Below are 22,458 nucleotides of genomic sequence, written 5' to 3' on the forward strand. Positions count from 1 at the left end.
AAGTATCAGGAAAGACCAGTAAACTGCATTACTTTAAAAAAATTTTTTTAATGTTTATTTATTTTTGAGAGAGAGCACAAGCAGAGGAGGGACAGAGAGGGAGACACAGAATCCAAAGCAGACTTCAGGCTCCGAGCTGTGAGCACAGAGCCCGATGTGGGGCTCGAACCCATGAACCATGAGATCATGACCTGAGCTGAAGTCAGACGTTCAACCAACTGAGCCACCCAGGCACCCCAAGATTACTTTTTTTTTTAACGTTTATTTTGAGAGCAAGAAGAGCATGTGCACATCCCCCCGCCCCCCCTCTACACACACAAACACACGAGTGGAGGAGGGGCTCTGAGAGAGAAGAAAAGCAAAAATCCCAAGCAGGCTCTGGGCTAGATCAAACTCATGAACTGAGAGGTCATGACCTGAGCTAAAATCAAGAGTTGGCCACTTAACTGACTGAGCCAGCCAGGTGCCCCTGGATTACTTTTAATTTTCAAACTCCCTATGTCAAACAAAATAAACAGTGATACATTATATTGGCAAGTGAGAAAATTCGATACAAAAAGATGTCAGAGAATGCTTTAAGTGATAAGCATTTTATTCAAAAAAAATTTTTGTATATATTTATTTTTGAGAGAGAAACAGTGTGAGCAGGTCAGGGGCAGAGAGAAAGGGAGAGAGAATCTACAAAGGCTCCAGACTCTGAGCCATCAGCACAGAGCCCACTGATGCGGGGCTCAAACCCATGAACCTTGAGATCATGACCTGAGCCCGAGTTGGAAGCTTAATCAACTGAGCTACTCAGGCGCCCCAGAGCTGATCAGCATTTTAGACACTAACTCAATAGGGAAAAAAAAAGTGAAACAATATAAACAAAAATACAAACTGCTAATACATAAGTGGAAAACGGTTTATTCTCACCAGCAATCAAGGAAATGCCAACTAAAATGGAATAACTTTTATAAAATTTTACTAAAATAATAAATGATATACTCTGTATTACTCAAAGTTGATAGAGCTGATGATGCTCCATATACAGTGATAGGAGTGGAAGCCATATTTTAGAGCAATATGTATCAAGATTAGAAAGCTTATAGGTTATTTCTAATTATATAAGGAGGTGTTTACTGAAATATTATTTACAGGAACATGTCATTGGAAATAAATGTCCAACAGCAGAAAAATGGTTAAATTAGGGTACCTCGGTAATAAAGGATTGTCTAAAGGAGTTCTGTCTAAAATGTGGTGGTTGGATTAGCAGCATCAACATCACCTGGGAATCATTAGAAATGCAAATTTTTTGATTCAGACCCACTAAATCAGAATTTCTGGGAGTGGTGCCCAGCAGTCTTCTAACAACCTCTCCAGATGACTTTTTGTACCAAAGTAATTTAAAGTGGCAAGGATTTTGAGTCGATTATGTGGAAATTATGTGGAATGGAAAGTTTGTGTTTTTTCTTTTTTTCTTGTTAATCCCCCCCTTTGGTTTTGATTAGTCGAGTTTATTTCTTTGGTACTGGACGGTAGAAAATGGAAGAGGTTACCTTGCCTCTTATTTCTTGTTAGTAAAACCCTCCTTATTAATAGAATAATTGCTTACAGCCCGGGCACCTGGGTGGCTCAGTCAGTTAAGCATCCGACTCTTGATTTTAGTTCGGGTCATGATGTTATGGTTAGTGAGATCAAGCCCCATGTCAGGCTAGGCTCCGTGCTGACAGTGCAGAGCCTGCTGGTGAGTCTCTCTCTCTTCCTCTCTCTCTCTCTCTCTCTCTCTCTCTCTCTCTCTCTCTCTCTGCCCCTCCCCTGCTCACATGTACGTGTATTCTCTCTCTCCCAAAAATAACCTTAAAAAAAAAAAAAAAAAAAGAATTGCTTAAGGCAGTTACCAGAACCACCTCTGCAAAGCTTTTGTCTTGACTGAGATACAAGCCTCCTCTGGCCCAGCTCCAGAAGTCCTACAAATTATCAGGTATAGAATTGCAGTTTAGTGACTTCCTACTGTCACATGTCAACTTAAGAATTGACATACCATTTTTGTTAATAGTTTATTTTGACAATATGATTAAGGACTACTTATAACTAATTTTAGATATTTAAATATTTTCCATATATATGGAAAAGATATTTATTAATTTTGAGACTGCATTATAAGTATTAAAGTTGTTTTAGTTTTGTGAAATGAATTTACTAAAAGCAAGGATATATTTAATTTTTTATTGCGATCATGAGAATATTCCAAATATAAAATGTTATTTAAAATTAAGAGTTGCTGATGCATAATTAATAAACCTTGTATATAAGAATCTCTGAAGGTAAGAAAGAGAGTGTTATTGAAGCCCAAGTTAGAACAGCTGCCTGGGAAGCACACTCTTCACAGGGAAGAAAGTGCTCTGGGTGATAAACAGTTTTTACAGGGTTATATATGTTTTTACATCTTACGAAAGCTCAAAAGATTATAGACTAGCGTATAAGCAAGAATCACAAGTTTTAAGGTCAAGGAATGCAGGGAATAGGAGCATTGATCAATATTGCAAGGACAGATGGTTTTCTGTTAGGCAACTCATTTATAAAATCAGTATACAGTGTATGCTTGGTGAGCCATAAATCAGGCTTTTGGTTTAAACAAAGTTAGTGTACAGTCAGGCTGACTTAGAAATCTAGAATGGCTCTCCTTCTAGCTCAGGCCTTTGGAGAGTGTTTTCTCTCATTAGAGTCTACACTTCTGAAATCGGTAGGAGATTTCAGTGTCACACAAAATTTCAATTTTTTTATAACTTCAGTTTTTTAATTAACTAAAGGTTTTGCATCATCTTTCTCATGTAAAAATGCCCCTACTTTTTTTTCTCTGTAGGTCTTTTATAATCAGAGTGTACTAAAAAGGGCTAATAGCTTAATTTACACAAGTTTATAAAATAATCTGTGCTGTATAATGCTGTCCATTACTATAATATCAAGCATACTTTTAAAGTCACTGTTAATTACAGTCTTCAAAATTTAGGTAAGTTATTAACTATAATTTGAAGTGTGTTCAGAAAAAAATCCTGCTCAAAAGTTATAAATTATTTCATTTCACTTAATTAAAAATAATAAATAGCTTTGTAATTGTTTTTATGTTGACTATGCCAATTTCATTTTTAACATCCATAAAGCCTTTCATTAAACCTGTTTGGTGACAACTTTTAGATTGTTTTCCATACATTAACTTATGCCTTCATTGAAGTTTATTAGGAAACTACTTCACTGTTGGGTTGAAATCTTTAAAAAGTTTAAGTTCTATGATTTTTATGTTTTCAACAGATTCATATCCATCATGAAAAAATTTTCTGCCAAAGCTTTATTGTGATTTAAAAAAAAATTGCTGGATTCACAGCTTTTCTTTATACGGAAAAGTTAAAAGCCTTTCCTATTATGAGAGAAGATATTCTTAACTGTAATTTGAAAGGAAATCTATCTTAATGCTGAGAAGGTAGCTTAATCATACTTTCTTAAAGTGAGTTAGATACTTTGCTCTAAGGCTGTTATTTTTAGGCTATTATTTAGGATTTCCTTTGAAGAATGACAAATGTCTTTGGTTGACCTTTGAAATATCAGGAATATCAAATATATACAGAAAAGAATATAGCTGTGTTTGGTACCTGGAGGCTTAATAAATCTTTACATGATAGGTAGGTATATCTTGGGCTAAAATGCACAAAACCTTTTCACATTTCCAATATGTACATATGTCTACTTTAAATATTTGAAATGTCTAGGTATGTTACTTTGTTCTTGCTCTCTCTTTTTTTTTTTTTTTGGTTTGGGCACAGTGTATTTTATTGGTGGTATATGACAAAGTTCAGGGGCCTGGGATGGAAACTTTGACGCCAAGGTCATGACAGTCTCTGTAAGTTGGGGCTGAGCTGGGGCAAGGACTCCCTAGCAGCTGAGGGCTTCTCTCTTCCTCTTGTGCTCTTAATAGAGCTTGTGGTTCAGAGGGCTCTTACTCCTTGAATTGGAGGCCATGTGGGCCATATGATCCACCATTGGTTTCTGTAGCTAAATTCGTTGTTGTACCAGGAAATGAGCTTGATAAAGTAGTCATTGAGGTCAATGCCAATCCCAGCATCAAAGATGGAAGGGTGGGGATTACTGTTAAATTTGCAGGAGATAATCTTGCAGTATCTGCTTCGCTGTCTTCTTGATATCCTTGTATTTGGCAGCTTTTTCCAGGTGTCAAGTCATATCCGTAACTGACCTATTAGGGATAAGGACACATAACGGCATTCTAGTGAGCTTTCCACTTGGCCTCAGGGATGGCCTTGCCCACCACCTTGACAGTGCCAATAGAAGCAGGGATGACGTTCTGGGCAGCCCCTTGGCCATCACACCACAGCTTCACAAAGGGGCTGTCAGTCTGCCAGCTGGCACTGATGGCATCAGCTGTGGTCACGAGTCCCTCCACTATGCCAAAGTTGCTATGGATGACCTGGGCCAGAGGGGCCAAGCAGCTGGTGGGGTAGAAGGCATTGCTGACCATCTTGAGGGATTTGTCCTGCTACTGATGGTTCACCCTCCTCACAAACATGAGGGCATCAACAGAAGGGGCAGAGACAATGTCCCTCTTGGCTTCATCCTTTGAGTGAACCCCAGCCTTCTCCATGGTGGTAAAGACACTAGTAGACTCCACAACATGTTCAGCACTAGCATCACTCAGTTTGCTGTTGGCAGGATCTCACTCCTGGAAGGTGGAGATGGACTTTGCTGACAAATTTCCTATTCTCAGCCTTGACTGTACCATTGAGTTTGACATGGGTGGAATCATACCAGAATATGTAGACCATGTAATTGAGGTCAACAAATTGGTGACAACAGTATCAACTTTGCCAGACTTAAAAAGCAGCCCTTGTGATCAGACACCAGTACAGCCAAATCCATTTACTCCAACCTTCACCATCAAGTCTCAGGGATGCAGCTGGCACTGTTCAAGAAAATGTGGCTGTCTGTCAAATGGAGAGGAGCAGAGAGCCTGTCTTATTTGGTTCTTACTATTGTTAGGATCATATTAACTTTAGTTGTGTAGGATAAGCTGTAGATCCCATGGACAATTTATATAATATGTGTAATTAATACTCCATTTTCTCTGTGCAGCTTATAAAATTTTAATTTTCCATCTTCAGATTTTATTTTTAAAGTTACATGTTTTTGATATTTCCATTTTCTATTTTATTTACCAGGTAAAAACTTAACAATTAAAGGACAGTTTTATATTCTTATACTATTCAATTATGGAGACTCAACTGCAACCTGAGAAAGAATGCTGTAGAAAATAGACTACATTGGTGACATGACTAATCTTTTAAAAAGAGGGAGTGTAGCTCATCAGTACCCGACACAACTAATTATAGTACACGAAGCTAGGCTTGAAACTTTGATGTTCAGTGCTTTAAACATGATTATATAGTTGTTTAGTATAAGCAATGTATGTTTTAGTTTCAAGCATGTAACATTTCCACCAGGTGCTACAGGAGATTATCTGGTTACAAATTTAAACTAGTTCATATAAATCAATGTAATCATTTTAGTTGAAAGTACCCAGAAAATCCTAAAAAATGGAGAAAATAATTCTCCTCACCCCTGAAAGGACTCCAAAACTACCAAAAGGCATTATTACAGTGAGTTGACATTTAATGGATTTTTTTGTATATGGTTTATAGAAGACCTTTTAGATCAAAAGGTGCATTAGGATTGATGCAGGATAAAATGTCTTGAGGTCTTTTTAGGAGGGAGTTGGTAGGAAGAGAATGTCAGTTTACTTAAATTGAATTCTGATTCCTATATCATTTCATATTTCTTTGGAATCATGTACATTCGTGTATCCATATCTTCAGAATTATTTTATTGATCTTTTGAAGGAAAAAATATTGCAGCCTGTTGAGAGTAGATTTTAAATATAAAACATTAAAGCTTTGAAAGAAAAACTGACCAAGAATTTCTTGTCATTTATTCGGGCTTCTCTATCTTCACATGTTGCTCTGAAGGCTCTTGTGTTTTCTAATTAATGTATTTTGATATCAGATTTCACCAATAACGTTACTTTACCTGTATTGTAAAGTACGATGTATTTTTCTCTTCTTGTATGTTTTCACAGGCAATTACCTTATTCGTTTTTGAGTTTGTTTCATAATAAGTCTTTGATCTAGCCTGACACTCATTCTGGAGCTAAAATTACTTTCATAAGGCAAAGCTTTTTCCCTAGTCATCTTGTTTAGCTGCTTTGTAATGGACAATAAATACATGCATGTAACCAATACAAGTTTTCACAATAGTGGTGGATTGGATTTCAGGGACCAGCAATTATATAGATTGAAATACATTATTTCAGCTAAAATTCAAGAAATATGTGAGGGGCACAGTTCATAAAAATTTGACCTGTCCGAAGAGGTTTACCATCTGTTTTATCGCGTAAATGAGTCTAGTGTTCTTAATGTTACTGCTTTAAAGCAGGGGAGTAAAAGCATTATTTAGATATTGGAATACTGGTGGCTGGATTTCTTATTCATGTGGGTTCTACAATGTTTTGTTAATTCTATGTTTAATCTGAAAAAAATAGAACATCAAATATTTCTGCCATACATTTTTAGTGTTAGGATACTAAAATGAGCCTAGAGTTCAGAATTTAAAACACTTTTATATAATCGATAATAGTGAAGGCAGTCTGGAATAAATCACACACTAAGCACTTACTATCATTGCTTTATTTTAGTCATTCCCCCCAAAAGTTGTAAATATGTACCATTTGCCAAATTTTGTGGGGGGCATTTAAAAATGTAAAAATGGTTAAGACACAGTGCCTTCCTTCAAATAGCCACAAGGCAAGTGGGGAAAATGCATTAAGTGCCTAGATCTTTATAATCTGATATGGCAGATGCTGCGCTCAAGGTTCTTTGCACCCACAGATCAGAGGCTAACTGCCCGTGTTAGCAGGAAAGGGGTGCTAGGATCTGTTTGTTCTGGAGATGACTTGTGAACTTAGTCTCAGAAGACATTGGAGTTTCTCTCTGGGGCTGGGATTTAAGGGAAGAGAATGGTGTGTGTCCAGGGCTATTAAGCAGTATCAGATAGCATGAGAACTCCCAGCGAAAGATTCTGCAAAGGAAGTTGGATGCTGAGAGTCTCTGGAACTTTATGCTGGGGCTGAGAAGAAGTAGAGAACTTTTACTAGAAGTCTCTTTTGATTCCTACACTTACCCAAGCAGTTTTATGCTACAGAAATTGAATATTTGAAGAACTTAACACAAGAGCATTTTTAAGGCAATTCTGTCATTGAGTTAACAAATACATGCTGAGTGCTTGATGTGAGTTAGACATCTTACCAGTTGTTTTCCTTTAAAAGTTCTCCCCCTATGTGCTTGAAGTTGCCGTTCAAATTTACATCCAAGAGTAAAGGAAGAGAAGCTTACTGTGGTGCTCTAATATGGTGGACAAATCAGTGATATATCCATGAACTTGTGCCAGCATGAGGCACATAAGGCAGTGTGGTTCCTTCCAGTCAAACACTCTTTGAGATTGTAACTAAAACCCAAGCCTTGGACTTGTCAGCCCACTTTCTGTCTGGTAACTACTGTGAGAGAAATGTAGGTAATCAGGTAAGAGGGAATGGTTTTGGAGCACCTGGCTTTCTCAGTCCGTTAAGTGTCTGACTTCAGCTCAGGTCATGATCTCACGGTTCGTGAGTTTGAGCTCTGTGCTGACAGCTCAGAGCCTGGAGCCTGCTTCCAATTCTGTGTCTCCTTCTCTCTGTGCTTTTCCCCGGCTCACACTCTGTCTCTGTCTTCCAAAAATGAATAGAAATGTTGAAAAAAAAATCTTTAAAAAGGAATGGTTGTAAGGAGCTCAAACATTCATGTGCCTTGATGTTCATGTGTTCCTTGTCAAATCTTCATTATTTTTAGTAAAGACAGGTTTACCTAAAACATTTTAGGATTTCCTTCTCCAGTTGAATACTTATTAGGAGTAGGAGTATTTGAAAGATATACTTTATCATAACTTCTAGGATTACTGTTAAGTGTTACTAACTATATTTCATGATACTATTGGGCTCTTTCTTTTTACAGACAACTGGATAGTAATCCAGAGAGGCCTTCTGTAACATATGCAACATATCGAGGCCCCAGACAAATTAGGAAATATTTGAAGCACCAGAATGCATTGGAAACTGTGAATCCCTTGGACAGAGAAAATGAAAGTTCTGACTCTAGTACAAGCATCCATATTGGCCCTGGAAGTGACATTGAGGCTAGGATGGTGTCGTTGTTGTCATCAGCTAGTACAGACATATCTGTGAAAGGACATTTGCTCGAAGGCCTGTTAGAAGACTCTGATTGTAGCAAAATAAATGTTAACACAGAAAGCCATCTGACAAACCATTTAGAATTGCCCAATACTGCTGCTTCTACGAATGTTTTAAATAAAAATGATCCTGGGGGACCTGTGAGAAGTAGGTCATCCCCTTCTTCTGTGACTAACTTCAGCTCCACTGCCAGTGAATCTGACTCACGACACCATTTAAGTTGTGCACCAGTTTCTCAGACTGACAGAAATTTGGTATGCTCAGCATTGTTTACAGGAAGTAACAGTAGCAGAGTTCCTTGCAGTCCAGATTTTCAGGGGATAACTACAGCGGAAACTACAATAAAGGAAGACAGCTCAGTGATGAGTGATGGGACATGGGTGCAAAGAGAAGCACGTGTTGAGCATGAGAGCCCTGCTGTTTCTGACTGCTCTTCTAGTAAACCTGATGGGAGTGACACTACCAAACAGGGCAGTGCAGATTTGCTGAGTCCAAATAAGTCAATTATGCATGAAGATCTGCAGTTGCCAGAGAGTAAGTGTTCTGACAAGCAAGCTGTTGATAACTCAGCCAAGCAGGCTGCCAGTCATATCAGCACCACGGCTCTTCAGAGACATGCTGTGACAGACACAGAACCTGTAAATGAAGGAAATAGACTGTCTTCCCAAGACTCACAAAAAAATTTGGCTGCTACAAAAATCAGACAAGAAACAGAAAGCACCTTGGTTAGTGAACCCACAACTTCAAGTCACATAAAAGCTCCAGAAGGTAGAATTGAGCCACTACCCAAAGATATTGACCAGTTGTTTGTAACGGAACCCAAAAGGTCCAGTTTTAGGCCACATGGCAAAATGCCTCATGTGGTTAGAATAAATCAAAACAACCCTGCCTCCGGAGAACACATCAGCCAATCAGCAGTTGTAGCATGCTTAGAAAACAGAATATCCCCTAAGCTGAATTTTGAACCTAACAGAAATCACATTTCAGAATCTCATCTTGATTCTGAGAGTCTTCAGCAAACCAAAGTATCACCTGATGTCAGAACATCTCTTATCCTTGACAGTACAAAATCTGATTTCAGTATTTCATCTCCTACATTTGTTTCCAGGGTTGGTATGCTGAGCAAGTTAGATACTCCTGTTACAAAGGATGAGTGTTCTGTGCTCACTGAAACTGGGGATGTCAGCATTGTTGGTATTTCCAGTCCGCCTGGTAAATGTCAAGAAGAAAATGTGGCAAATCGTGTTGAGACAGTAAACGGGAAGGGTACTCCTGCTTGTCTTCATCTGGAGCATGGATCTGCAACTCTTGAATCCAAGGAAGTTCTTCCGAAAGGTGAAAAATGCCAGGTTGGAGTTGACTCGAGATTGGAGTGTGAAAGCCTCTCTGAGGACAACAGTTCCATTTCACCTCAAGGCCCTGCTAAAGCAGAATTGATGTGTTCAAACGCTAGAGCAAGTAAGAGCACTACAGAGAAGTCTGGTTCTCTTTCCTTGGAAACCAAACCTGACATTGCGAAAATTTTATCAAAGGTGGAAGTTGATGGTCAGAACGGTGTTCCTATTGAGTTGCATTCCGTAAGAGAAGAAACTGTAGCCATCTCCAAGATCACTGTTTCCCAAACAGAGCCTAGAGATATTTCTCAGGATAAGATTTCTTCTCCATTTGAAGTTACAGATGTGCCAGAAAAGCTTATTTTATCAGAATTAACTTCCCTAGAGGCTGAACAAGACAAAAGTTTTCAATCAGTGGATCGTGAGGAGATTAAAGAGAATTGTCAGACTGAGGTATCTCTTCCTGCCTCCAAATATCAAGGTTTTCCGGAAACAGAGGCAAAAGCCTTAGTTTATCCTCCTGCTTTTCCCAAAGGTAATATATCTGAGATTTTACCTCCTGTTCATGACGAAAAAGCTACTAGGCAAATGGCACAGAATTATGAGGCCAGTACCTATGTGATTCATCAACCTTCACATATTTTTGGGACTAGAAAGATTTCTGGTTTCTCAGAAATGGCAAAATTCAACTCAACTAGTGCTTCCCCACAATTCCAAGAAGCTGACAGCACACAAGTAAATTCACCTTTTCTGAAATCTGATAAAAGTTTGGGGAAAAATGCTTTTGTATCTGAGAATTCACACTTTCACAATGTTCCTGTGCTGAAATCAGAAAAGAAAGCCTTATCTCACAGAAAAAAAGAGAATACTCATTCCCTAAGTGGCAGTATTGATAGTGTGTCTTCCTCTAGTAGCTCTGAAGAAGTTAGCATGGTTTTAAGTTCACATAGTCACCAAAATAATTCCAGTTCTGTAAAAGTTACCATAGATGCCACACATGAAGGTGCCTCTTTAACTAACCTGCTGCACCCTAATAGCCCTTATTTGGAATTTGAAACATCTGTCCCAACAGGGGCAGAAGTGACCCCTTTTCAAGAACACTTTGGGACTCCTACTGGAAAGGTGTCTCTCAATTTCCCAACTGCTGCCCAATTTGACAATCCCATGGAAGCAGAGACTGGAGCAGTTGCTGGGGCTCCGACGTCAGTTAACAGCTCAAGCCAGCAGTGTTCTGAAGCCTCTGCTGAGTACACAGAAGCAAGGAGAAGAGTCCATGACCAACTTTTGGACCTCAAAAGTGGTTTAGTTAAAAAGGCTGATACATTGATTGGTGAAATTTTTGTTTCTGTCAGGGAAGAATTAAAATCCACACACATAGTTGATACCTGCCAAGAGCATATAGCCATAGATGGCATAATGAATTCAGGTACTCTGAAAGAAGATGTTCCTGAGAAAAACTCCTCAGAAGTGACACTGGCAGGGATCCAGCTAACAGAGCATTTGGAAGAGCAGGGCATGGAAAACAGGTCAGATGTCCCAAGGGAAGAAAAGGTCTGTGTTTCACTTATAGCTGGTGAGAAGAGTCTCCTTTTTGATTCTGATAGAATGAATTTATCTTGTTTGTTAGAAGATCAAGCTAGGGAATTAGTCAATGAGATTATTTATTCAGCCCAAGAAAATTTGGCAGATGATGCTTTTGAAGATACTGAGGATACCTGGGATTCTGAACTTCAGGCTAATACTTCACAAATTCTGAACAGTGATAGTGTTAAGCCGCATGATACATTAAGGGATTTCTTGGTGTCTGAACAGGCAGTAAATCAAAGCACATGTGAAATTAATGAAAATAAAATATTAGGTAGGTTCTTTTCTGTAAGTAACTTAGTTAAGGACGCAGAGTCAATTAAAGGAAGAGAAATTGTTCTCTACCAAGAATCCCCACTTTCTGGAAATAGAGCTGGACAGGCTGATAGGATAAATTTGTGGGAATCAGATGCTGTTTTACTAGCTGAAGATACACCCAATAAAGGGTTAGATGATAAGGTAAAAACACATTTATTTTTCAAAGAGGACTCTAAAGATAAAGTGGAAATAGCGTGTATGGACAAGCACAAAACAGGGACAGAGGATACAAGAACTCTTGTATTAAATTTCAAATGGCCTCCATTTGCAAATGATGACATCCATGTACCCGGGACATCCAAGAACAGTTTTTCTGATAGTCTTGTGTGTATATCTGAAAAAGGCTTGCCAGGACAGAGTAATAAAAACACACTCTTTACAATGTCAGAAGTAGGGAAAGTACACAAGAAAGATATGGAAGTAAATATAAGAAAAATGGAGCTTAGATCTCCCATGTTAGAATTGGAAAAAACAAACAAAAAGGATGCTGAATTGAATATTATGAAATATGAGGCAGCCCCTCCTATGTTAGAAATGGGAAGAGCACATAAAAAGGATGCCAAATTAAATGTGATAAAAACTGAGCCGACAGCTTACATTTTTAAAGTGGGAGAAGTACACCAAGTGAATGCTGAGAGGTATATTGAAAAAACTGAGGGATTACCTGCCATTTTAGGAATGAAAAAAGCTTATAAAATGAGGGATATCGAAGGAAATCCTGGCAAAACTGACATGATGCCTATTATTTCAGAAGTGAAAAATACCTACCAAAAAGATGCTGAGGTAATTACTGGAAAGACTGAAGTGATGCCTGCCACATTAGAAATGGAAAATATTTACCAAAAGGATGCTGAAGGGGATATTGCAAAGACCGAGGTGATACCTGTTGCATTAGAATTACAAAATATTTACCAAAAGCATGCTGAAGGTGATGTTGGCAAGACCGGGATGACCTCAGTTATGTCAGAAATGGAAAATGTCTACCAAAAAGACTTTGAGGGGGTTACCGAAAAGGCTGAAGTGATCCCTGCCACGTTAGAAATGGAAGATATTTACCCAGAGGATGGTGAAGAGGATATCACAGAGACTGAGGTGATACCTGTTCCATTAGAAATGGAAAATATTTACCTAAGTGATGCTGATCTGGACAAAACTGAGGTTATGCCCATTATGTTGGAAGTGGTAAATGTCTACAAAAAAGAGGGCATCACTGAAAAGACTGGAAGACCTTTGTTGGAAATATCTTACCAGAAGGATGCTGGAGAGGGTATTAGGAAAACTGAAATGATACCTTTAGTGTTAGAAGTGAAAGAAGCACACAAGAAGGCAGTCCCTGCCTTCTTAGAAGTGGAAAGGGCATGTAAGACAGAGGATAAAGAGGCAGTTGGAATGAGTGTGTCTATGCCCTCTCCAAGAGAAATGGAAAGACTGTCTCCAGAAGATTCTGATGAGGCTATCAGGAAACACAAAGTATTATTTACAGTGGTAAATGTTAAGAAAACCTATGGAACAGGTCTGGAATTGCCTGTTACACAAGCAGAGGCTGTGCCTCCCATATTTGAAGCTGAAAAAACATCCCAAGAGCCTGGTGGAGAGAGTGTTGGAGAAATAGAGAAAGGACCCCCTGAGAGAAAGGAAGGCTTGATAGCGTGTGACAACAGACTTGCCTCATATTTCAGGGGATATGAATCACCTACATTAAGCAAGGATTATGAAGGCTACCCAGCTTTAGCAGTGCCGGATTTTCGACCCAAGCATACCATGGGAAAGCTAGACAAAAGAACATCTGTTACTGCAGTACATAACCAAATAAGAGATGATAATTATAGTGATGAAAAAGAAGAATCTAATTTAGCCTTCATTTCTCAGGATGAACAAGAAAATTCTTCCTTTACTATATTATATGACGAACCCCTTCAAGATGAGGACAGGTGTGCTACCCCAGAAGTAAGAACACACACTCTGCTGTTTCCTGATACATCTACTGACAGCATGCCTGTAGTCACATGCGAGAGGTCTGAGAGCAGAACTGACCTCGTCCATCATTTTGAAAAGGACACTAAATTAGGTGAGACATTTGATAGTGATAGTTCAGAATCATTCTTATCAGTGGAGGCCAAAAGGTACAAAATTTATCCCTTAGCTTTGTCTCCCATTTATGAGGATGACAGCTCTCAGGAGGACATTCTGTCCAGCGAGGTCTCACCTGGACACCATGGCTCCACAAAATCAAGAGAGAATGCAAACCAGCCCTCTTCTGTTTTATCCCTTCTCCAGTCAGTATCAGAGCGTTTAAAGATGAATTTTGATGAAGACAGACAGGGGATAGAGGCAGAGGAGGAGGAGGAGGAGGAGGAGGAGAAGGAGGGGGAGGAACCATTACATAAAGGAAGCCTGAGACCTAGGAGGAAGGAAACCATTACTTTGAAGCTGCCAGACCCTTCCATCACGTTTTATCCTGAGGATGACCAGGAAAGGACTGGAATCTCTAAGAATTCATACGTAATGTCAAATGAACCTACTACCTCTAATCCGCAAGTTGGTCTGTGGCCAGAAAAGGCTTCATTTCTACAAAAATCTGACCTTACTTCTAAACTACATTCTTCTTTAAAGAGTGCTTATCATCAGTATTTGCATACTTCCAAAACCCACTCCTCAGACAAAGGAGCCAGATTTGGTGGAGTTTTTCAGGAACCAGTGTCAAAATATTTCCGTGCTCAGGACATCTCAGGCAGATTAAGCCCATTCACAGAGGTAAGTTATTTTGATTATTAACAAATGAAGTAGTGCTTTGGGTCATGAAATGACCTAAAAACTTATGAAGAAAATCAGTGATTTGAGGTTGTGTAAAGATGGTTTTAAAAATATATCAGAAGTTACTTTATTCTTTATTTGAAGTGTATCATAATCCCTGTATTTTAGCCGGACTGTTAAATTGAGAAAACAAAATTGCTTAGGCAGAATTTAAAAGGCATAAGAGAAGCAAGTTATTTCCCCCTTCTTTGCTAATATTTAGTTTTCAAGTGAAATTAAGTCACAGCATTCTGAATTTCTCAAGGTACTATATATGGGGAAATTGTTACATTCCATTGAGCTTATGTGTCTCCGTAAAATATTTCATAATATTCTAAAATATTTTAAGTAATCACTTGGCAGTATCCTGTCAGTAGTTGCTCATATTGTTCATACAAAGCAGGGCCACGAACAGCCTAATTGAAAGAAAAACTGAAAACATTATAGCTGGTAATGGTCTTGAAATTCAGTTTTATGGGTTTTTTTGCCTTAGAAATATTTAAACATTTAATGTAGAATATTCACTTAACATGGGACTTCCTTTCTGGCATTCCCAAGATCATGGAACTTTCTCTACGATTCCCAAGACCCATGTCTTCACCGTGAATAGCCACAGTAGCAAATAGTTACACTAGAATACCAACCAATAGCTTGCAAGGCAAAGTCTTTTTAAAAGAAAGGATAAGATTTGAAGAAATGTTTCTTTAATAATTCCCCATTACCTACCAAGTCAAGTGAAACATCTTCACTATATTACAGCACACCCAAGTCCTGTTTGTCCAACTTTGTCTCCACGTGCTCTGGTTATACACTCAGTGTTTCCTACCACCTTGCCTCAGAAAGTATGTTCTCCATGGAATTCTTTTATCAACTCCCTGGCCCCAACCTGCCACATTTTTTCCCTTATTAAAATCCTGTGTTTTCAAGGTCTTCTCCATATCACTTCCTCCAACAAGCCTTTTGGGGGCCTCCCCGTGCCATCACCTCACCTCTATGCTGGTGTCATTCCCCTTGATGCCCATAAGTTGGCATTTTCTTTGTATTTTACCCATGAGTTTAACCTAGTCCTTCACAGAACAGTCACGTGAGTGTGATCATCTGCTCCTTCCAGGTATAAGCTCCTTGAGGGCACAAACAACACATTATTTACCCTTATATTTGCCCTTGTATCTCTTGTAGTACCTAGAGGTACACTTTGCATATAATGGTCCCTAAGTAAATATATGATGAATTGGATTTGTGACTGCTAAGAAAGTGAGTTATAGATCTTTCTGTTGATGTTTCTTAAGGCTTACTTCTTCCACATTTACTCTTTCAGAATGTTGACAAACAAATTCTGAGGTGTAACCCGAGACCTGGGAAGGTAAGCATAAGTTTCTTATTAACTAAGATAAAATATGAAAAGTAAAGTTATGTTAGGGATGCCTGGCTGGCTCAGTCAGTTGGGCATGTGACTCTTGATCTCAGGGTCATGAGTTCAAGCCTCACATTGGGCACAGAGCTTACTTTAAAAACAAAAAAAAGCTTACTTTCAGATTTGGGGAGTTTAAAGTAAATACTTTTCACTGACTTTAAAAGGGATTATTTTACTCAAAGATGTAGCATCTATACTAATCATCTTTTATATGTTTAGGATATTTTCTGCATTCTAGGATATTTTGGAATTTTAAATACATTCTTAACAATTAGTTTTTGTGCCTGCTTTCTGTATATTGCAGATGGTTATCTATGATCTCCATGGAAGTAAATACAAGCAGGAGATCTACTGTAATATTCCTGATGCTACATCATGGTCCTTTCCGAATGGGATACTGATAAAAGTTGTAAGGGGCTGGTAAGAAATCTCTTAAAATTTGGTAGCATTTTCCCCCCAACTAAGTGTGTTTTCTTACTCTTTATGCTTTTTGTATTTTTTATTAAAGTCACATTCTCTTTCCTCTGGTTTTTGACAGAATATTTTGAAACATAATTAGTGTCTTATAATTTAATAGTTCTTTTTATGTACTGTGCCAGAAAATACTGGCTGTTTTTAGTGCTTAAAGCCAATGGGCCATAAGTAGCAAGACCTAATATATATATTATATGCAATTAATACCATTCTGAAACTACATTAGTAGCAGGATGGATTTGGCAAGTTGAGTTGAAGGCATCAGCTAAATGAAGCATAGCTTTGAAAGCGAGTTCACAAGTTGTGGGATGCTAAGGAATGTGAAGGCCACATACTTAAAGTCATTTGTCTAGCTGACATGGTCAAGAAGTGAAGGATTCTTTGTGTGGTGTAAAAATGAGGGGAAACCTCATGTGTTATGGACCATTTCCCTTGCATATGCTGCAGCCAAAATTTCTTTGTCCAGTCTCAGTTACCCACTGGTCAGTACTCATGAAGTAAGTGGTATGGTATAGTGTTGTCTTCATGCAATAAAATGGGACACCTGTGCTCCCATTTTATTTAAGAATTGGAATTGTTAAGCTATTGTTTTTGATAGAAATATACAGCTTTGTTTATATACCATCTAGAAAGTATACGTGCATTTATGCATACATAAATATAGGCGTAGATTATGTTTGGAAATATTTCCAAATTGCGTGCACTTTTATTCTTATGCCTATGTCTATACTTAAATTAGCATATGTCATTGTTTCAAAAATAGGTTTATATACCAATTGTGGAAAATAGCTCAGGTTTTGAAAGTTAAGTAGGTACAATAGTCTGTGGACTTACTAAGTATCATGTTTTTATGCCTCATTTCTTAGAAAATTAGTTATAACCGATCATGCTTTTATATTTGTTCAGCTGGATTTTATATGAGAAGCCACATTTCCAGGGTCAGAAATGTGTGTTGGAAGAAGGGGAAAAGGTGTTAAATCGTGACTGGATCCTTCAGAACAGAAAACATCCACCAAGAGACTTTGTATTGGGTTCTATCAAACGTGTCTTAAAGGTGACACAACCTTTTGTTTTGTTTTGTTTTTCCTGTTTTTTTATTTTCTTTTGTCAAGTAGTAAAGCTGTACGTTGGTCTAGCGATGTTTAAAAGCGGTTGCTAATATCCGTGCTAATTTTACCAGTCTTCATTATATTGATGATAATCTTTTGAATTTATGCATATAAAGTGTTACAGTGAGTGATAATTGAAAATGTTGCCTGTAATCTGGTCCATAAAATGAATTGGTGCATGATACATATATATATGTGTGTATGTATATGTGCATACATATATATATATATTTTTTTTCTTTTTAATGTTTATTTTTGAGAGACAGGGAGAGAGAGAGCAATCGAGAGAGCACGAGCTAGGGAGGGGAAGAAAGAGAGACACACAGAATCCAAAGCAGGTTCTAGGCTCTGAACTGTCAGTACAGAGCCTGATGCAGAGCTCAAATTCAAGAGCCATGAGATAATGACCTGAACTGAAGTTGGACGCTTAACCGACTGGGCAACCCAGGTGCCCCCATACATATATTTTTAATAGTAGTAGGAATACATCATCCAGGAGTCTTTAGGAAAAGAGCCGATATTTCCAAATATCTTTTTTTTTAGTATAGATCTCTACCCCTGAGTGTAGGAGTGTGTGTGTGAGTGTGTGCATATGAGTGTTTAGGAAATCAGAGAAGGAAGGGTGGAGAGAGGAAGGTAAGGTGTGTTCCTCTTTTATTTTCTGTTTAGAAAATACTATTTAATACTCACATGAGGAAGGTCTCCCAGTATAATAAAACATTTTGTGTTGGTTTAGAGGAGAGGCGAATTAGTGGTTAGGAGAGATCTCAGATAAGGACAGATTTATTTCTCCAGGGCATTCTTAAGAGTCCCTTCAGCATTAAAATAGTGCATGATTTATTACAATCATATGACAGTCATGAATATATATATATATATTTTTCAAGTTACGGAGATTTTGTTTATGTGCTTAAAAATGTAAATTCAGGTGGATCCTATAATAGTGATTTGGGTCAATGTTATTAAACTCTTGATAGCTGCAAATGGCATACAGAGGAAGGAAACATAGCTTCCAGAAAAAAGTCTCCATGAAAGGGGTATCTGCAAAAATTTTATGTGAATTAATACTTCCTGGAAAACTGCAAACAAGCCTGTATCTTCACAAATACCTGTTTTGCTTTTGGATCCGATACTGTGATGAACACGGGAAATGGAAATACAAGTGAGATATGATCTCATGCTTGAGATTGCTGCAAGTCTAGGGGAGGGACATCTGAGTCACGTAAGCATATGAATTGAGAACGCTCTTCAGGGCCCTCAGGATGCACAAAGAAGAGGTACTCCCCTGGAGGAGGTGGCACCTGATTGGAATCCTGAGAGAGTAAAGCAGTGGGTGGGTGGAGATGTGAGGAAGTCCTTGGCAGAGCCACTTGTGTTAAATAAGGATGTGAATGTTGGTACCACAAGGAGATTGACGGCTGCAGCATCCAGGGTGTTTGTTTGCACTGAAAACCTTAACTGCAAGCAGGTCAGCTCAGCAAGTGGCATCTGAGTGCTCATTTAATTAGCTAACTCACTAGAAATTGATTGAAATGAATAGTGTGTAGGTATAATCTTCTAAGATTTAAATACCTTCAGGTGTGTGTGTGTGTGTGTGTGTGAGAGAGAGAGAGAGAGAGAGAGAGCGAGAATGTCAGGCATCGTGCCAAGCCTAGTGGAGAAAAAAAGGTAAGTTGTTGAAAACAGCAGCCTTCTCACCACAAAACAAACCACAATAAAATCAAGCAAAAAACTCAGTTCTGTTGAATATGGATATATAAATGTGTATTTGCGCATCCACCATTTGCTTAGATTATATTAAGAGAAAGAGTAAGTGATGCTTGCATTTCTTCCTTCTTCGAGTGCTTGGAGCCTTTTTTTAAGTTTTAGTTTTAATGTTTATTTTTTAATAAAATTTAATAAAATTAATAAAAATTTATTTTTTAAATTTTATTTTTGGGCGCCTGGGTGGCGCAATCGGTTAAGCGTCTGACTTCAGCCAGGTCACGATCTCGCATTCTGTGAGTTCGAGCCCCGCGTCGGGCTCTGGGCTGATGGCTCAGAGCCTGGAGCCTGTTTCCGATTCTGTGTCTCCCTCTCTCTCTGCCCCTCCCCCGTTCATGCTCTGTCTCTCTCTGTCCCAAAAATAAATAAACGTTGAAAAAAAAAATAAAAAAATTTTTTTTTTATTTTTAATGTTTATTGATTTTTGAGAGAGAGAGAGAGACAGAGTGCAAGCAGAAGAGGGGCAGAGAGAGAGGGAGACACAGAATCTGAAGCAGACTCTAGGTTTCGAGCTGTCAGCACTGAGCCCGACAAGGGACACGAACCCACGAACCTCAAGACCATGACCTGAGCCAAAGTCAGACGCTCAACTGACCAAGACACCCAGGAGCCCCTGGAGTCATGTTTTAAATTGCAGTGTTAGTGCACTCATGTCTTGAACAGACTAGCACCTTTCAATGAGGAAGGAAAATAAAACTATTGAGCATCAAATGGAAAAGGCATTAGCATTGTTCTAAATATTTTACAAAATAAGAATCAGGCATCAAACTGCTTCCTTTCTCCAACCTTGTCAAAATCTTGCCTATTGATAGCTTCATTGTCATGGGGATTGTTACCATTCCAGATTTACCTAGGCTTAAGCCTAGTACTAACTTTATCTTATTTCGTTCTCTTTTATTTGCTCTAATCTGAGCAGTCAAAACTTGTGTTCTTTAAAGATAATACTTCATGATGTCTTCACTTCGCTATGAATAGATGCAAAGGACATCATCAGTTATCAGCAGGTGTAGGTTCTGCTCAAAGTCATCTTTGCTCCCAGAAATAATTAGGAGTGAGGTAGCATTGCAAATATTAGAAATTAATATTGCAAGTTACTGTTTACTGTGCATTTAATATTTTTTTAAAGGAATAACATTTTTCTTGGTCAGAAGTTACTTTGGTTTTGTCCTCACTAATTTACTGAGAAGAGAGAGATCAGATGTTAGATCAGGTACTGATGGTATTTTATGTGAGGTGGAGTCAGTTAGATTTTCTTATTGTTTTTGTTAACTGTAATCCATTCCTACCCTGTTTCTCTCCTATAGTTTTGTCTCCATTCCTACAGAATGCTTTAATAGTCTAAGCTTGCAAATTTCATCAAAAGTATATCATGAGTAGAAAATTTGGGGCGGGGGGGAAGCCATACAAACTTTACTAAGAATAAACTGTTCATTGTCACTAGATTACTAGAAAGTACCATTCAGTTGTTAGTGTTACTGCCTCCATCCATCAAGAATTGTGCAAGTCTTGCAAGAGACCTTATTTCTGTGAGAATAGCCCCCATAAAGAAGGTGAAACTTAACTATTGAAATCTTTTTCATTTAACTAGAGAAAAACCTGGTCCTCTGGCAAAGAGAGTTGAGAACGTAAGCGTTCTTTTTGTTTATTTTCCATTTTTTAGTCATCATCACACTTTTTCCATTATGCTGTTTCCTTCTTTGTTGTGGTGGACTCAAGTGCCTTGTAGCTTTTTCCCTTTTAAAGTACACCACCCAAGCATTGTTTGTATAACACAATGCAGAGGAAACTTATTTGTGTGAGACACTTAGTTATGTATTCTGTTACTGTACCTTATGTCCCTAGGGGAACATTAATAGGGCAGCATTTCAAATAATGTTAATAGAACTCTATTATTAATAGCAAACAAAAACTTTGAAGATTGACAGGTGACTGTTGTGGACATTTCTGGCTATTTTTTGAAATGAAATTTGAGGTGTGCCTGGGTGGCTCAGTCAGTTGAGTATCCAACTCTTGATTTCACCCCAGGTCATGATCCCAGGGCCATGGAATCACGCCCTGCATTGGGCTCCACACTGAGTGAAGGCCTCCTCATGGCTTTGTTATGCTTCTGAGAAGGAAGGCTTAAAGACTTTTGGCACTCTCCCTCTCCCCCGCTTCCCTTCTGCCCCTTCTCCCCTGCTCACTCTCTCCCTCTCAAAAAAAACAAAAAAAAGTAAAATGAAATTTCAAAAAATAATTTTATACTTCAAAGGATATTTTAGGTTATGCTTCTTTATTGCATTTCAGAACTAGCTTTCTGAAAATAAGATGTATTAATGTACTTGTGCATATTGATAAGAATGATTAATAATAAAACTCAGTTTGCAGAAAGGTTAAAAAATCAGAAAATTGGAGTTAAAAATTGCAAAACTAATTATAATAAAAAATAGAATTTTCAGCCTGATAAATATCACCCCTGTTACTCATTTACCTGTTTCATTAAAGCATAATCACTTGAATTTCACAATGTCCTAGGTGAGAATTTTGCTACTGAAATTTTGAATTGTATAATTAAGCACTCATGATTACTGAGTTAGTGTGTTCAGACAGAAGCACATCTTTAATTTCAGAGGAGGGAAAAATAATTGTAGTTTTGATTCCCAAAGAAAAGATGAGGTCTTTTTTGACTTACAACCTGACGATTAGATGATTTTCATAAGTAAGAATACAGAAAATTTCCTGTTTAGTTGCCTTGGGGAAAACATTTATAAAACTTAGACCATATGAAAAAAGAGAGGGGGATTAGCATGGATACCAGTATGACTGAAGAGTTGTATGGAGTTCCTGTGGGTTACTGTGTTGGTGCTGTGTTGTAGGAAGGCAAATACATGTAAATTTGATGTGCTTGGGTCTTGAGCCAAGGAGTGTCATGAGGAAAGCGGTGTTCTAACAAGCCTAGCTGTATATAATGTGGTTCATACCTGACTGGTGGAATAGGCCCATAATTGATGTCTTGGCCTTGATTAAAGTCCTTGACAGTGGGAATAGATAAGAGATACACGTTAAGGGAAATTTTAAAGGAAGGTTTGACAGGAGATGGTGGCAGTGAGTATGTGATGGAGTGTAGGGTCAAATTTTATAATGCCTTTCTTCTTCAAACCATCTTGTACTAAAGAAAATAAATAGAATCCCACAAGTAGGAAAACAGACTTCCTTTACCCTCACTTCTAATTCCTACTTTTGTCAATGTAAATTAGATAACACACTGAGAGAGTACTGTGCCTCTCTGTTATTTATTTTTTATATCCCCCATGAGATCAGCTTTTACTTAACTCCCTTCCTCCTCATGGCTTTGTTATGCTTCTG

At 38.2% G+C, this 22,458-nt stretch overlaps 1 protein-coding gene and 1 pseudogene across 4 annotated transcripts in view; one reads left to right on the top strand and one right to left on the bottom strand.

Moving 5' to 3' along the window:
• Positions 1-22,458, top strand: part of CRYBG3 (crystallin beta-gamma domain containing 3) — a 128,595-nt gene that overhangs the window by 37,075 nt on the left and 69,062 nt on the right. For 3 of the 4 annotated variants that reach the window (XM_027077594.2, XM_053220714.1, XM_027077597.2), the window contains 4 exons: positions 8,088-14,313; positions 15,671-15,715; positions 16,071-16,186; positions 17,147-17,294. In XM_027077594.2, coding sequence (XP_026933395.2) covers positions 8,088-14,313; positions 15,671-15,715; positions 16,071-16,186; positions 17,147-17,294 — 6,535 coding nt within the window. The remainder of the gene's footprint in view (positions 1-8,087; positions 14,314-15,670; positions 15,716-16,070; positions 16,187-17,146; positions 17,295-22,458) is intronic. The other variant, XM_015080806.3, reaches the window with a different exon arrangement.
• LOC128315153 (glyceraldehyde-3-phosphate dehydrogenase-like) lies at positions 3,410-5,193 on the bottom strand (annotated as a pseudogene).

This window comes from Acinonyx jubatus, chromosome C2, assembly GCF_027475565.1.
Source record: "Acinonyx jubatus isolate Ajub_Pintada_27869175 chromosome C2, VMU_Ajub_asm_v1.0, whole genome shotgun sequence".
Lineage (NCBI taxonomy): Eukaryota > Metazoa > Chordata > Mammalia > Carnivora > Felidae > Acinonyx > Acinonyx jubatus.